At 36.1% G+C, this 17,452-nt stretch overlaps 1 protein-coding gene across 16 annotated transcripts in view; it reads right to left on the reverse strand.

The window, feature by feature from the left end:
• Positions 1–17,452, reverse strand: part of ADCYAP1R1 (ADCYAP receptor type I) — a 345,195-nt gene that overhangs the window by 51,549 nt on the left and 276,194 nt on the right. For 15 of the 16 annotated variants that reach the window (XM_080579596.1, XM_080579593.1, XM_080579592.1 and 12 more), the window contains one exon: positions 6,349–6,456. In XM_080579596.1, the coding sequence (XP_080435722.1) occupies positions 6,349–6,456 (108 nt within the window). Of the gene's footprint in view, positions 1–6,348; positions 6,457–8,723; positions 8,780–17,452 lie in introns of all 16 variants that reach the window. The other variant, XM_080579591.1, reaches the window with a different exon arrangement.

The following is a 17,452-nucleotide window of genomic DNA, read 5'->3' on the forward strand; positions in this document are numbered from 1 at the left end:
CTATGCCTGTTTTTCAGAGAACGCTCCCTGCTTCCAGTCTATTTTTCCCCTGTTTTTCATGCAGAATGCTGAAAGACCCACCAGGGGTGAGATGTATTTGAACAGAAAATCTAGACCTTTGCACTGAACTTTTGCCTATTTGACAGGCAAATGCAATTTCCAATTTCAGGCTGCTGCAATGCTGACCTTAATTTTAGTTAGTAGGGGAAAAAAAAAAAAATCCTCTATTTCAGTAGAAAATAAGTGCACAATCTTTCCAGATACATTTTATTTGTTAGAAGGCCTTTGATCTTTAAGAATCAGCTTTTCTTTGTGTTTATATATGAAAAAATAAAGTAAAATAAAATAAAATAGGCCAAACTAATAGCAACTAACTTAAAAATATTCAGAACAGCTTTCACCTTGAGAAGACAATGATTCTTCATTTGCTTTCACCTGGTTTGGGAGTTAAATACCATTTTCACAGTAATATGCAGTCAGCAATTAAAGGCTCTACTGCCAGGACTATTTCCCCAGAAGTGACACAGGGCTTTCCACATGTGCAAGTGTAATATCAATTCCTCTCTCATTAACCTGTGTCTTATCATCCAGTTTTGTTTGATTAGGGGTAACATGCAAACTCAAACAGGAGAAAAAAGACAAGGATGATTTACCAAGTTCAGTTAACCCTGAATTCTTAAATCCAACGTTACATCCCTAGTGCAGAATATATGAGGCTTGGTGTTCCTGCCAAAAGTACTTGAGTGACTCTCAGTATTTTTAATGAGATCAGTAATAGACTGATTTTCAATAGACGAGGATTTCCAATCCTTGTTCTCAGGGACAATAAATATTGGTGGCTAGCACTGAAGACATGACTATTAGAGCAGCAGCAAGCCAAACAAATATTTTGGTTCAAAAACGTGAGGATGGAATATCATTCTCCCTTAAAATCTGCAACATTGTGATGCATTCTTTATTCCACTGAATTTTAATTAGACCCCTTAATCCTGCTACCAGCATGGGATATGTTTTATGCATTTAGTAAAAATTAGGTACATTTTCTCTGTTTTACATAGTAAACTATGCTTTGCAGTCATGCTTTTTTTTAGGGTGCAGCAGGCATTGTCCTAGACTGAGTACTGGATAAACATTCTGAATAGCTGGAAGATGCAGTAAGAGCTAATCATATTTATTATTTGGATTTGTGAAAGAAGACAGTTTCTCAATGCGGAGCATATGGCAATGCTCAGAAACTGCTTATTATCATTAGTATTAGTTTTTACTGCAAATCAAATATCTAAAAACATGCTCATTTCTGATCTGGTTACTGGGTTTCTTTCAATGGTCCCTTTGAGTAATTTGGCTTTATAGGTTTTATTACTACAGAGTATCTCAGCTGTGCAGGACAAAGAAAGAAAAGCCTTGGCATCTGTAGATTTCCTCTGCTAGACATATCACCACTGCCCCCAAAAATATATTTATTTTTTTTAAAGAATAAAACATAACATTTTATATCCAGGAGTGCAGATAACTCTGCTGGGGACATATGTAAGTTTTGCTATGTCATTGAAATGCAACTTCACAGATTAACATGTTTGTTGTTGTTGTTGTTGTTGTTGTTTGTTTGTTTTTGTTTTTCCTTTCAATGCAAAGATAACTTTGAATACTTTAAATTTCCTCTGTGCTAGAGGGGTTGTCTCTGGAGGTGGTACTTGGAAGGCACTGGAGAAAACATAATTTACAAAAGCAGTATCATGGAAATTATGTCTTGCAGTGAAAATAAAATTGTGAATTGATAGAAGAAATGAATTTGGAAGATGAAAAAGATAACAAACCAATCAACCAAACATCAATATTTAGGAATCCTCCAGAACAAAACCCACTGTAAATCCGTAACCTACTAGCTTAAAAAAAACTGAGGAGCCATTGTGCCTTTTTCAGGTGGAGAGATTTTGAGAATGATCTTTTTGTTCACAATCTGCATCTGAAATGAAATGAAAAATTCTGATGATTTTAGGGGAGCAGAGAGGTGAAATAAAATTTTACAAGGAACTATACACATGAGATTTGCAAAAGATTTTAACATTGGGATTTCTATATGATGTTAACAGCAGTTCAAATGTTACTGCTCAGTCCAATTACAATGAAGGTGAGAGCAGAGTATATTTTCAAATTCTGAACAGCAAGAGATGGTATTTTTAATTAGATCCTCTGAATCATTTTTCAACAAAGCATCTCTATGGATGATGGAATTAGATTAGTTAATTTTTATTTTTAGACTCCATTTCTTTTTCTTTTTACTGCATGTGGAAATCAGACATCCAAGTCAAGACAGCCAAATTCCTTTCTGAAATTCATCAAACAAACAGACTTCTCCAGTGGCTTCATTCATCTCAAGATAAGCATTTGAGATAGGTCAGAGGAAACATCTACAAGTACCTATTGCTTTCCATTCATTGAACCAGAAATCCATATGACCTGTTCAGACATACACAAATAACTTTTAATATCCAAACCCAAATGAATTAAATTCCTTCCACTCTTTAAAATTAATATTTCCCCATATGGTTTCCCTGCTGTCATCCAAGCAACTGTAACTACAGGTGCTTTGGGGCTTCATAAGACAAATATTTTTAATGTATAAATTAAAGTTATTGCTACTGTTTGTAAAAATGTAAAAAAAATATTTTTGGTCATATGAAAACGTTGTTGTATTAAGAATGAGTATGCTATTAACAAATTTTATTGGCAGTGCCTAGCTCACTTACATAATCTAGAAACACAGAAGCAGCCAGAGAATACTATAACAATCTATAAAATGTGATTAGCCATGTCTTAGAAACATTTTAGTTATCTAATAATCCTTTATTTAAGGAACCTTCATAAAATGTGACTTTTTTCATTAAACCCTCCTTGAAGCAAATATACTTGGTTAATTAAAATTAGCAGTAATGATACTGAAAACCCATGCTGATTCACCCAAGAGAGTGACTACGGATGTAGATATTTCCACCTTGGGGTCACTAGTGCAAATCCAGTCAGGCCTGCAGAGGTTTCAAACTACTCCAGATTAAATGTTTATTTGTTTATATAATGAATTATGAATCTCGGTTTTGCTCCTACTGAACAGATGTCCAAAAACCCTCAAACCCACCACTAGAAGCGGTAACAGCTGTCACTTTTATTACTGGTCCCTTAAGGAGATAAAGAAAGAAGGACATATATTTACACTGGACTGACTACTCTTCCCTTAGGGTCATACTATCGCCCTGTTAGAGGCCAAATGTGAAGTACAATATACAAACCAGGCTGTAAATCCGAGGCAAATATTTAAAAATATTATTTCAGACATTTAATTTACAGTTTTTTGTTATGGTAGAGCATTTCATTTTTATATAAAGAAGTATTTTTATTTTTCTAAAATGTATATTACTTTTCCAAAAAAAAATATATATATATATATATGTTTTATAAATATAGGAGAAGATTTTCCATTTAAAAGGTTAGTTATGTGATGGAATAATGGAATAGATAACACTGAGCTGGCCCTGACTTTGAGGAGGGAGACAGACTAGATGGTTTCTCAGAAGCGCTGAGAGTGCCATAATTACTTCAGAAACGAGGGCACCATAGAAAAGAAATTTCATCAATAAATTTGAGAAGGCACTATTTTTGTGGGGGATAAAATGAGGAGCATTTGAGATATTCCTTGAAATAAAAAAGAGCAGTGAAAAGGTCTGCTGCAGAGGTTTGTTGACAGATTGTCAGAGATTGCCTAAGATTTCCTAGACTGTAGATGCACATGGCATCACTCTCCATACAATCAAACTAGTAATATCTGAGCATTCAATAAAAAAAAAATAAAAAAATAAAAAGGAGACAAAGAGAGGGAGAGAAGAAAATTTGAAAATTTCTGCCTATGTTACCATGCTTATCTTGAGGATATGGGGGGAAGCAGATTAAAAGCCACCAGAAAGGAGGGGTCCTAACAGAAATTTGGAGAGGTACTGCCTTGAGCAGCAGGCCTCCTGCAGTTATATCAGAAGATAACAGCAGATCAGCCATCTGTTGATGCACAATAAACAACATAAACGTATTTTGTCTGCAGGCTGCAAACATCACTGATAACTGGATTGCAAAAACTTTTGGCTGAATGTGTATCCTGCTCAAAGGACGACCAGAACTGGTTTGACAGTCAGGTTGAATGACAAAAATCGATGACAAAATTATGAAGAAGTAAAAAAACAAACAAACAAAAAAACAACCCTGAAGGATGGAAGAATATTTCCTTTCCCATGCTAGATACAAAACCTCATGAATACTTGTGTGTTATTTTTTTTCTGTTATGGTTGACTATGACGGTTCAGTAAGTGTCATTGTACCCACTGAATCAATACTGGACCAATATTGCAGCAGTAAAAATTATGTTTAATTATCTTTGCTAATAATTGAAGCACATAATATTATAGTAATAACTTTATTTTTCTATCTTATAATTTAAAGAGGGACTTATCTTTCTCCCTTCAAAAATTAGGTGCCTTGTTTATGTGAGTTGTCTTTAGTACTTGCTGAATAATGAGATATCTCCAAAGGGTGATTTACCTCATGTTTCTTGAAATGACATATATTGTCTTCTGTTGGTCTTTTTCTCTTATTTTCTTTCCATTAATTAAAGATGGAGTCCAGTGAACTAATCTAGAGAAGGCATTTGAATTTCATATGTGTATTTTTAGTGAGGTGGTGATCACTCTTAAATTCCTCTCAGTTTCACAAGAGTATTGACATTTTCTTCTGTGTCTAGATGAGTTCAAATGGTTGTATTTAAAGGTGGGCATTTCTGCAGTCCTGGAGCTGTGTATGAAACATTAACTGTCTCCCCAAAATCATGTTCTGCATGTAGCAACACTGAGAAGGTGAATTTTGTACTCAACATTAGATATGAATAGTTCATTGGCAAAATAATCTTTGGGAAGAAGGATCCCAGAGGGAAAATGGTGAACCTTTACTTCAATGGGAAGTGCTAATTAAGTGATCCATGCTAGGCTAGATGGGTGCTGGGGGGAGATGGAAAAAACTGTTAATTACCAACAAAGGCTTGTTGTTAGCTAACTCTGATAGGAGGACTTTGCCACCCTCAGTCATTCACCTGGGAAGCTCATTTCATTGCATCATGAAAAAAATAAAAAAATTTCAAGAGATCATCTAATAAATCTATAAACCTGCTGTGAACATCTTAATAGTGTTTCCTCCTCTCCATACCCTCTCATTTTTACTCAGCAAATTTTCAAGTATTTCAAAGTTAATATATATATATGTGAATATATATATACTTATATATCTATAGAAAAGATGAGATATACATATATAAGAAAAGATAAGGGGGTTTTGGTATCGCACAAACAGTAGCTTGAACAGACTCACTCACCATTAAAGCACACTAAATAATATTAATAATAAGTAAATACTATTGCTACTGATAACATAGGTTCTCATATTAATAGCACCTAGTTGGGCAGCAGGGGCTGGGTTGTATCTGGATTGAAGCCAAGTGTCTGTTAGGGTTTGGTTATCAAGCATGAGTTCATGGGGCTTTTGGTTCAAGCCTAAAGTAGTTGGGAAAAGAGAGAAAAGAGAAAAAGGAACCAGCCTGGCTGGCCATAAGCAGTACATTCTGCAAGATGAGGGACAACTCTGACAGGAAGCAATGCATGCTGGAAGCAGAAATATTTCATTTCACCACATTGCAGCCGGGGCAAGTTTCCAATCTTTTATTTACTTTTGTTTGCTTACTTGGTTGCTGGTGCCAGTTGCAAGGGGCAGTAGGATGCTGACTTCTCATTTCTACAGACCACAAAAAGACATGATGGAGCTTCTGCATCTCTTCAGGAATTTTTAATTCTCACTGAACTTTCACTGGGCCTCCAAGAGGGTAGCTCCTTGCATTGATCATTTCAAGCCTGTGTTCTCCTTAAGCATGAGCAGAACCCAGGTCTGAGTTCTAGTTATTTTCTAAAATAAATTTGAATTGAGATGACTAGTTATCCAAGACCTTCACATGGTGTCAGGCCTCTTTGATCTCTGTGGAGACCCAAGGGCAGAACATCCCCTTTAACAATTAGACTTGGTGATATTTTATTGATATATAATCTGTGAAGATTTTTTTCCACACATCTCTCCCCCAGATCCCAAACATGCACACACATCTACACACACATATCCCATTTTTCTACTGCGTGCTTTTGAATAGAAACTCAACCAACCCTAGGTCACTGAGAGTTTTGTTTTCCCTTTATATTGAGCAGTTAAGTCAGATTTTATAGTCATGCTGGCCACGCAGAAGCAAAGAACATGGAGAAAATACTTTACCGTCTTCAGAGATGATAAATCTGAACAGTGCAGGACACTTGACAAAGACAATTTCACCCACACTTGCAGGTTTCCAGCATGTAATATTGTCCCACATTCCTGGGCAACCTATAGAAGAGAGGGGAACAAAAGACACATTATGGTACAAATCCTCCTTTTTTCTTTTTTTTTTTTTTTAACAATCATAATAGTTTATTGTTGGTTCTTCTTCTATCCTCAAATGTGTACTTGGTTAGAATGATAAATATTATTTTCTAAGTTTTCCCTGGAAAAGAATAATTTGTACTGGTAAGGAAAGCATAAGTATGATATAGTTGTATGGTACTATAATGGACAGACTCTAACCTAGCAAAAAAATGTTGTTTCCTAGTCCCAATTAAATCACTCCAGTGTATGTCAGGAATGAATTTTCTCTTGAGCACGAAATCTACCACCTTTTAGCTGTCTTTCAACAGTGTTTTGTTAAATCTATAAATCTAAAGTGTTTTTTTTTTTTTTTTGTGGATCCTATTTTCAATTTCAAGTCTGTGAATTTCTGCAGACTCTAATCTTTGTCAAAGGTTGGATAATGGCGCTTTGGGGAATTTGACTCAGGAAGGTGACTGGAAACTGAAAAACATATTCTGCTTCCTCCTAAAACTGCTTTTTGTGGATATGTGACAGAAGTTAATCTCTTCCATGTTGTTCATTCTCTCAGGAAAATATTGGGTTTAGAATTAAAAATTACTCCATTAGTAATGACCCATCATAACATCATTCACTGTTTTTTCAGCACTCTGCTCTGGAGCATATAAACTCAAAATATCAAACACAATTTTACATGTAGTGATTTCTTGCTAAAGGCAGAATCAGGCCCTTAACAACCATCGAGGGAGCAAGCCTTGAATTAAGGAACTGAGTGGTGAATAACTGACCTCTTATTACAAGATTGTGCCTTGTATTTCTAACCTGAACATTTCTATTTCAAATTTCCAGTCATTATATAGATCTGGCTCTATTTCGGCTCTCTATTCCTTACGTCAGGAACTAGGTGAAAGCTTCCCACTGTTTCCTACCTGCTCACACATGTAGGTTTTAATCTTACCAGAAACAAAGCATGGACATACTTGACATAAAATCAAAACACAGCCAGAACAAGAAGCATGCAGAAATAGGAGGTGATGAGGTTGGGGATGGGAGGTTTCGTCTTTTAGGACATGGGAAGAAGTCAGGTTTATGCATCAGAAACATGACAAATTATGACTGGTTTTCAAGAAGCAGCTTTCTATGCATGACTCCTGCAATTTGGTAAACCTGAAGTCACCATCTTAGTAGCTCATAAACCTAAAAACTTATACAGTATACAGAAAAACTCAGAAATATCTCTCAAATTTCCCACTAATGTACAAATAATGACTTAGTGAAGGAATCTCAAATGGGGATCATCTTCTACCTCAGCAGGAAAGTAAAGAAAGACTAAATCTAAATATCCCCACGATTTCTTTGCATTTGATGTTGAAATCAAGCACATAATCTTATCAACTGTTAAAAGCTGCAAGTGCCACACTTTTCTAAGTGATTTTCTGTTGATATACTTTCCCTTTGACTATGTGCCAGGGAAAATAAGATCTTCAATAAAAGCAGATAATACTTCAAAGTGTCATACTTTCAGACTAGGAGAAGTACAGTATAATGAGGGCTGGGTGATCAACTGCTTTACACAGCGTGGGCTTTATCAGCTTGTGTGATAGTATGAGATAGACATCAATGGAGGATGTATTTTCACAGGACTGGGCTTTGTATATTTTTTCTATCAGCTTCAGGGGCAGGGAATCAAGTCCTATGTTATCTCACAAAATATAAGCCAGATACTACCATGTGTGGTAAATAGGACAGTTATGAGTTGTACAGCGTTTGAAGAATTAGGTCAGTGTCAAACAACGTTATACTGATTCCATATTATAAGCATTTGATAATCCTTCTTTCAAATTAAAGGATGTAGCATCAGATTACATAAAATAAATTAACGACCATGTAACATTCTGATCCTATTATCTAAAAGTCTTTCAGCTTTTTCAGACCCACCAGAATATTACTAAAAAATTGGTCATTAAATCACCACAGGAGTTGGGAAAAAAATTAAAACTTTACATTTCCCTCTACTTATCCCTTTCTTCCACTCCTATGCTAGGTTGTTTCCATCACCAGATGAGGATCTCATTTTATGAATACTGTGATTGAATTGAATATCTCCAAAAGGCATGAAGACGGTCTTTTGAAAAGTTCAGTGGCACAGTCGGTGTACTAAAGATGGAAATCAAGATCAAATTGAGCACTATTAGATTTTACTGTCTTTGATAGCTACTGTTTGTCCACACAGGAGAAACTGTATTTACCTTCTAAATCTGAAGATGCCTAGTAATAGGTTTATAGTTCACCGATGAATGGCAATCTGTACAAAAGTAAAGCATGTGTAAATATCCATGGTAATGAGACATTTGCTTACAAGAGGTGTTAGAAACAATCAAAGTGGCTAATAAAATCTTCTGATAACTACCTGCTAGCCTTGCTCACTTAAATTAAATGGATTTGGTAGAAACAGGGAAACCTTTCTTATTTTTTATTATTACTTTAATATCAGTTGTCTTCTAAACACTGGGGTAGCAATAGATACTGCAAACCAACCTAGAGAAATGTGCAGAAATCCTCATACTGCACAAAAGATCGGGAAGACAATGAATAAATATTTCATAGCACTATGTATCAAATTCAGTTATACTAGATGTTTGTTATTGTCATATTACCATGCATAGCTAAAATATAGCCCCATTTAAAAGGCTATAAGTTTGTTGTGCTAGAAAAGACTGATGTGCTGACATTGGAAGAGAAGGGATGGAAGCAAAGAGTACTCAAATAATTTGCCCAAGTTATTAAAAGAGATGAGTGATGAAGATTAGAAAGAATTCATTAAGAAAGTTGCCTGATCCTGTCTGGAAAATTTGTATTTGAAACCAACAATTTAGAAAAGCAAAGAAAACAATAACAAAAAAAAAATAAATGTAATACAAGACAGTGTGGACAATCCCCTTACATTTATAAACCACGGTACAGACACAAGCTCCTGCTGGGTGAAATCTGCCCATGGAAATCAATGTGACTTGAGTGTGAAACTGCACAGCAGGGTTCTCCACTGGCACTGATGGTATGTCTCCTTTGCCATGTGATGTAGGGATACAAAAGCTCACTTTGAAAAAGGTGCCTTAGACACTGTAAGAGGGAGGTGCATCTTCACAAGGGCAATTTTCCTGGTTCTTAGCATGTTAGGAATAAAGAATATCAGCAAATAATTTTAAAGAAAAAAGATTTAATGTGTGCCAGAGAAAGGAAAGGAAAGGAAAGGAAAGGAAAGGAAAGGAAAGGAAAGGAAAGGAAAGGAAAGGAAAGGAAAGGAAAGGAAAGGAAAGGAAAGGAAAGGAAAGGAAAGGAAAGGAAAGGAAAGGAAAGGAAAGGAAAGGAAAGGAAAGGAAAGGAAAGGAAAGGAAAGGAAAGGAAAGGAAAGGAAAGGAAAGGAAAGGAAAGGAAAGGAAAGGAAAGGAAAGGAAAGGAAAGGAAAGGAAAGGAAAGGAAAGGAAAGGAAAGGAAAGGAAAGGAAAGGAAAGGAAAGGAAAGGAAAGGAAAGGAAAGGAAAGGAAAGGAAAGGAAAGGAAAGGAAAGGAAAGGAAAGGAAAGGAAAGGAAAGGAAAGGAAAGGAAAGGAAAGGAAAGGAAAGGAAAGGAAAGGAAAGGAAAGGAAAGGAAAGGAAAGGAAAGGAAAGGAAAGGAAAGGAAAGGAAAGGAAAGGAAAGGAAATGTTCCTTAAACTTTGTTCAATTCATCTCAGCTAGCTGAAGTGATGCAAAGCTTGGCATCTGACCTAGGGAAGCTACTTAAACCCTCTTCATAGCATGAGCAGAAGAGTGTTTCTTCTTAATTAGCTAGCTACCTTCTCTCCAGTCGGATGTCTCATCCTTTGGGAGGCCCATTTGTCAATGACTTTTGAGGAAACACAAAGTAGTTAATTTGACTACAGAATTAGTCAGGACTGATTTAATTTCAGATGGCTAAGACTTACCTATTTAACCTTACTCAGCTAAGCGAAGTTTCTTCTGTAGTCCATGGACAGACACTTTTCAGATAGGGATAACCCCATTTTAACATGGCAGTGGTGATGAATTGCTCTGTAAGTGTACTTCCTTCTCTCCACTGATTACATTCAGTAGAATGAGTATAAGAACTGTTATCCTAAATATCTGCCTATTGAATAGCTAAAGCTTATATTCCCCGTAGGGTCTATGTGGTCTTTTGGATTAGACATGAACCAATAGCCTTCTGGGCACAGAGCTGACCAGTAGCAACGCAGCCTTAGCCACCTTCCTACCCTGAGTGCAGAAGTCTAGCTGAGGGCTGAAACATGTTACTGCAGGCTGTGAATGGTGCCAGCATAGCTATATACTTCCCAAGCAACTCGAACCACAGGTAAACCACAACGGCTGCTTATGGAAAACCACTTGGTCAATCCCCACATCTTTATCTCAAGCTTCTGTTTGTAAAAGTGTGAGGAAAAAAGTGTTTAACTGTAAGCTCCTTGTGGCAGTGTTCACCTTCTGTTGTGACTGTTAAATATTGAAAAAGTGGGGTTCTGATTTCAGCTGAAGAACAATATGTATTTTATATAAATTTCATATGAAGCTCATGAAAGATAAGCTGCAATTCAATATTATTGAAACTCATGGTGATACTTCACATTCCTAAGGATGGACCTCACTTGGCAACAACTGAAAAGGAACAGCTCTACAAGAGAAAAGCCAAATTTCATAGCAAGGAGAAAACTATGTGTTTTTTTTTTATCATTTTCCAGTCTTCAGATGTAATTTTAAGATTATGCCTAGCACTAAAACCATTCCAGTCATCCAGTCATCGAAGAGCTCTTCTGAAAATAGCTTGGCTTTCTTTATCTTCTTCCTCACCTCTGTCAAGAGCTCTTTACAGTCCCAGTTTTGACAGTGGCTAGATATAACAACAGATTTCAGGCAGTCCCGTGGCTAAACTTCTCCAGTTTCAAGGAAAGGACCTTGCTTTAAATTGGCTGCCTGCTATCTTCAGCCAACATGGAGTCACTGTCACCAGGACTGTGTGCAAACTGTTCTTCTTCCATACATCTGTGTCCTATCACCTCATGGTGCCTCTTCTGCAATACTCTCATTCACATTCTATATAGTTACATGCTCTTTATTGTATCTGCAACACCCTCCCATTTCCTCATTCTTTCCCTAGTGGAACACAACTGCTCATTTCTGACATATATTTTTGGCAGGAGAAGGTGCAAATGCAGGGATGTGTTTTTGGATGGCAAGGTCTGTGGACTAAATCTCTGTGAAATCATTCAGTCCTCTTGAAATTGTTAAGTCGGTCTTACCTGGCCCCTCTCTGTGAAAATACTCATTTTGACATCTTCCTTGTAATCAGCACACCATTTTCACAAAACATATAGGAATTTGCAGCTCTGACACTACTACTTCTCTGACAAGTATTGCTGATTTATTCAGAGACCTTAAAATTGTTGGCTGAAGTGAGGGTGTGAAAAAAGAAATGACAAGACAATGGGCAAAGGGGTTAATGGGCCAATACACAGACAAAAGGTAATAGATAACACATTTGCATAAAATTTGTTTCCTTGGAATATTAAGAAAAAAATGTAAATACATAAATGTGATATTTTTATATTTTTTTCATGTATGGAAATGAAGGCTTGAGGTGAAATTCAATCCATTTGGCTTACAATGTTCAGTTTTAGTTTCAGCTCTTTTTCTCATTTATTAGTTTAAAATGTCAAATTCAAGGTCATATTGCCTTCAGAAAAGTAATATCAAAGAAAACATAATATTACAAGCCAGTATATTAAACCGAATTATGTGATGCACAATAACTTTTAAAGGGCATACTACATATAAAGCCCTTCAGAGAGAGGGGGAATATGAGATAGGTGCTTCCTGTTCTTTCATAAATCTAGGTAAATACCAAAATAAATAAAAGTTTAAGCAAGGCCTGGGTATGAGACCTGGATTTCCAAAAGTGATTGACATTTCAAAGTAGAATTACCTTATAGGAGCTCCTATTGCAGAAATGGTGTCTCTGCAGGTGTTTCAATTTAGGCAGAAAAATCATAACAGTCAGATTCAACAGTTTCTTTTTGAAAGCCCAGGACATAAGAAAGTAGAAAATAAAAAACAATGGAAATTCCAGAAAAAGCTACAAAGGAGGGAAAAAAATACTAACAGAAGATATCCTATGTTGGAAAAGAAAATACTTGATCACTTGCAAGTAAAAAAAAAATAAATAAATACATAAAGTCATTCCTTCCTTAAAATGTCTTACATACAAAGCAGGATTGAAAGACATAGTACAAGAAAAAGCCCAGAAAAAGCTTTGCTGGGGAAGCCCAGCAGAGAAAAACATTTTTTCCCCTTCCCAGTTACTATTTCTCATAGCTCCTGGCATTATTTGAACAATGTTTACTGATACAGCATATGCCACCCAGACCAGCTATTACACTAAGAATTTCTACCTTTATTCAAATTTTCCTGGTGCTGTAGCAAGAAGCACCTTGTTTTGTCTATCATGGCATTCATTTGCCTTCAAAATATAAATGTTAAATACGTAAATATGAGCTAAGTTCTTCTACACCTCTTTTATAGCACATGAAAACAAAACAAAACAAAACAAAAAAAACCAGACACCTCCAGAGGGCACTGCTGTAGGGTTTCTAAGATAAATTGTCCTCTGGAATGCCTGTTTTCTTGTTTTCTGCTACTGATTAGAACAGGCATCAAGAGAAAGCCTAATCTTAGGCTTTAAAAATCTGTATTCAGAGCATAAGAATTCCACACTTATCGTCCGAGTCACTCCACTAGGGCTGCATAGGAAGAAAAATAAACTGTGGTCACGCCTACCCGCAGTTTGCCCACATTAACATTTTCCATTGCCTTTCTCTAGATAACTGCTGCTCCTGGCATAAATGCAACACTGTTTCATTTTAAATCTTTTTTTTTTTTTTTAACATTTCTTTGTTTTGTTTTAATATTTACAATCTCTTTTTTGACTATTTTAAATCTATTGTTTATATAGTGATAACTGTATAAACTATGATAATATTTTCTACTGGTATGTCATTATCAGTAAAGTTAGTTGTTTTACAGGATGATCTTTACAGAGACCTAAAAATTCCTGAGTGAAACACTGTTTTCAAATAACTTATAAAAAATGTTGGCTTAATTTATGAAACAAAACATCGGAAGAAAATGATTTGAGATACTTCACTTTTTATCTATCAAGTTAATTCTAGACTGTATTAAGAACTAGAAGTGAAATAAACAGAAAGAATGGGCTTTCTTTGACTATAACAGTGGGTCTTATAGCACAGAAGCAGAAAACAATGAGATGAAGATGGCAGGCTTTAGCTTGCAAGAGTTGAGGTGCATATGCCTTGCATTTGCCAAACCTAAATTGTGTTTTTCAGAACTAGAAGCTAGTCTTTTTTTTTTTTTTTTTTTTTTCTCCCGTGTTCATCAGGGAAGTTTTCACCTGCTTTGGCTGTTCTGCATTACTTAAGCAGTTTGATTCACTTTCTTGATATATCTTAGGAGCAAGCTACACAAATTATAAATCAGAACTCTATCCTTATTCCTACTATTTACACAGGGAAACAAGTACATACAAATACACACACTAACCACCGTTAGACCGTGATCTGTCTCAGAGGAGAAAAGAAAACCAAGATCTCTTCATTTGTCCAGCAATTCATCCATTTGAACTACTGTCCTCATGACAGTGAAAGGTCTTGTCTATGTCTTGTCTCCATCTATGATCTCCTGTGAAATACATCTAAACAGGAAAGGCTAATGCCAAATTATTATTATTATTCTTTGAACATTTTATACATGGCAAAGATCAGCCTTTAAATGCCAGAAGCTATTGGACTTGATAATTCTTGTGGGTCCCTTCCAACCAGTATATTCTATGATTCTATCTGTTATTCTATGTTATCTATAATGGGAAAGATATAAAACTATTTTCTTCATCTAAAGCTGTTTATTTCTTTTGATCTCAGGATATTTATTCTAAGTTCATGTTTGTTACTTTTCTTGCATTGTTACCAGCCAAGAAAACCTCATCCAAGAAAATCTCAAAAATCCTTTAAGTGCTGCCAACCAATTGGCCTTAGGTGAGCTTTGGAGCATTTTAAAGGGAAACTTCCGTTTGGCAAAATCTTTGGAACATTTCTTCATCTAATTATACAGGGGAGTAAAAAACCAATTATCTGGGAAATTGAGAGGTTTTATTTAAATTCCTTTAAAAGGGATTGGTTATTCATCTGTGAGAGTCACCATTTTGCTATTCTGGAGGCAGAAAAACTTTGTGAAATTAGTCAGAAAATTAGGAGATTTTATTCCAGTGCTGCTGGAGTACAGAATGACACTTCCAAGCTGCCAAAACCTGACCCAGTGCCAAGCTCACCAGCTGTGGATGATCTGGCATCACTCAGGGCATGTGTAATGTGAGATCATGGGTTACTGCTGGAGGCAGCCTTGCCTGGCAGCAGCTGGTACCCCTCGTTCCTTTTATTGCTGGTGGCAGCCAAAATGGTTATCATTGCCCTGCCCTACCACCACGCCATCCTGACTCACTTCCCTCCTTTCTTAGGAGAAGCAGAGATAATGCAGTTGTCTTTATCAACTCTGTCTTCCATTAATTTTCTAAGCTGAGAGAGAGGGGAAAAGACAGCCTATTCCACTGGTGCCTAGAAGGCTTTGTGTACATCACAGTGCTATTAATCTTAATCCTTAAATCACTAGGATCAAAGTCATTTCTGGGAAAAAGTTAGGAAAAATACTGGCTACACAGTTAGACAAAGTTTGAGAAGAAAACAAAGGAATAAGAGCCAGAAAGTTGCGTTCTTCTATAAAGCCTTACCTTCTTCTGTCAGATCCTGCCCAAATGGTTCATCTCTTTCGCACATACAACCTGCCTAAAACTAATGATTAACTAAGGGCAACAGGATGGAGCACTACAAACTGTTTCCTATCTTTTCGAAGTGTTTCAGTTAACAGTATTAACTAAGACTATTCTTGTCTGTTTTAGTGGAGGAGCTGGGTAGAAATATAGGTCTCTAAACTTTTTATTCAAAACATATGTGCATGCTAATTTTTCACAATTATTAACATGCCTCACAATGAACCCTGGCTTTCGACTACGGCTGTAAGCAAAGATTCTTTCCAAGCTGTATAAGAGTCCATTGCTACTTTTGCCACACATGTAGAGCAGTTGATATTTGGCCCATTGTAATATTTATGGGCCTATGAAGAAGACATCTGTAAAGATCAATGGGATTCACTCATTGCCATGGACACAGAGAAAATAAAAATTTTCTTGTTATGTCTTTTTGGTGTTTTGGAGTTTGTATTCCTTTGGAAACAGAGAGAGGATGGGGCTGTATGGGAGAAGAAATTAAGAGGATTTGGTAGCAGGTCTTCTGAGCATTAACGTTTCCCAGAAATAAATTCAGGATTTCAAATCTGCTCTGACACAAATGGAAAAACAAAAGCAAACAACAACAACAAAAAACATTTCCTTGATTTGATAGTTTTTAACAAATCTCACAACAGTACTACAGTGGGACTAAAATGGGATATAAGCCTTGAAACAGTCTCTCACTGTGGGGCTGTGCTTTGAACTTAAAAAATAGCTAAATAGGATTTTCAATGAGACTTACTCAGAGCAAACCTGAGGTGAACAGCTGCCTAATCAATGACATGTGCAAGAATTTGGACTTGCTTCTTAAAGGATAAATAGACTAAACAAAACAGACAGGCGTTGAACAACTGAAAATAGCAACCAACCTCAAGGGCTATGTGACTGCTAATTTCAGAACTTATGTTAAATTCCATTGCACATACATTAACTTCTCTCAAAAGCATTTACAAATGGTAATGATTTAGGTTTCATGGTAGCTCTGTGGGTAAGAAGATTTTCTGCTCTTTTTACAGCTTGAAAACAAAACAAAACAAACACAAGAAATAACATTGAAAACTAAAGACCCTCCAGAGCAAGAGTTGTAATAGAGCTCAGAAGAAAGCTGACCCTTCATTTTTATACTCCTGTCCTCATTTTCCTGCTTTTCTAATGTTTATAAATAGTTATCTAAATGGAGAAGGCACTTCTGTAGTAGAAGATAACTTATAACAGATCTCAGGCCAAATTCGTTCTTGATGTAACCACAGTGACGCCAATGTGGATACATTTGAGAGGTATTTATTCCTTGTTTACTCCTTCAAATCTTCTGAGAATGAGAAATGACTGAATTAAATAACTTAATTTCTTTCAGTGTGCAAATTCCATAATCTCTCCTGGAAATTGTTCTAGTGGTGAGTCAAACAATTCCTTATTAGAGCCCATGGGACCTGATGATCTACTGGAGGAAGCAAAGGAAATAAATACATTTTAAAAAGCTGGTTAAAAGGCATGTTAACACATTGTGTGTCTGCTGTTTCATGATGAACTTCTCTGATTCTGCCCACAATGTATTCAGAGAACAGCAAAAACATAACTGAAGCACAAATCCGATGCATTATTTTAAAGATTTGCATACACCTAGGTAATTTTGGTCAGTATATAAAAGACTAAAGTAAATTATATCGTTCAGTAAGTTCTCAGCTGCAAGATGTTTTCCAGTCCAAAGTAAAGATTGATGGTTTGATCTGGGCAGTTTACAGCCTGAAGTGAAAAGGCAATGTGAGTGGTATTGATATGTGAAAATGAGAGTGTATGACAAAGAAGGATAAAGATACAATAGTGAGGCATGGAGAGATATCGTGATCATTCCCCTGATAACCGGATAATTTTTTTTTTTTTTGGTTGGCTGGTTGATTTTGGAAAGGTTTTCAGCATTGAGAGAATAAGAAGAAATGGAATGAGATGTAGACTGGGAAGAAATGACCAGTGCCATCACAGCCAGAAACCAGAGGCCTTATAATCCAGGCAAAGGATAAGTTTACACACTTTTTAAACTCTATAGTGTGTAAACTACAGCA

The sequence above is a fragment of the Anser brachyrhynchus genome (assembly GCF_964034855.1).
Source record: "Anser brachyrhynchus genome assembly, chromosome: 2".
NCBI lineage: Eukaryota > Metazoa > Chordata > Aves > Anseriformes > Anatidae > Anser > Anser brachyrhynchus.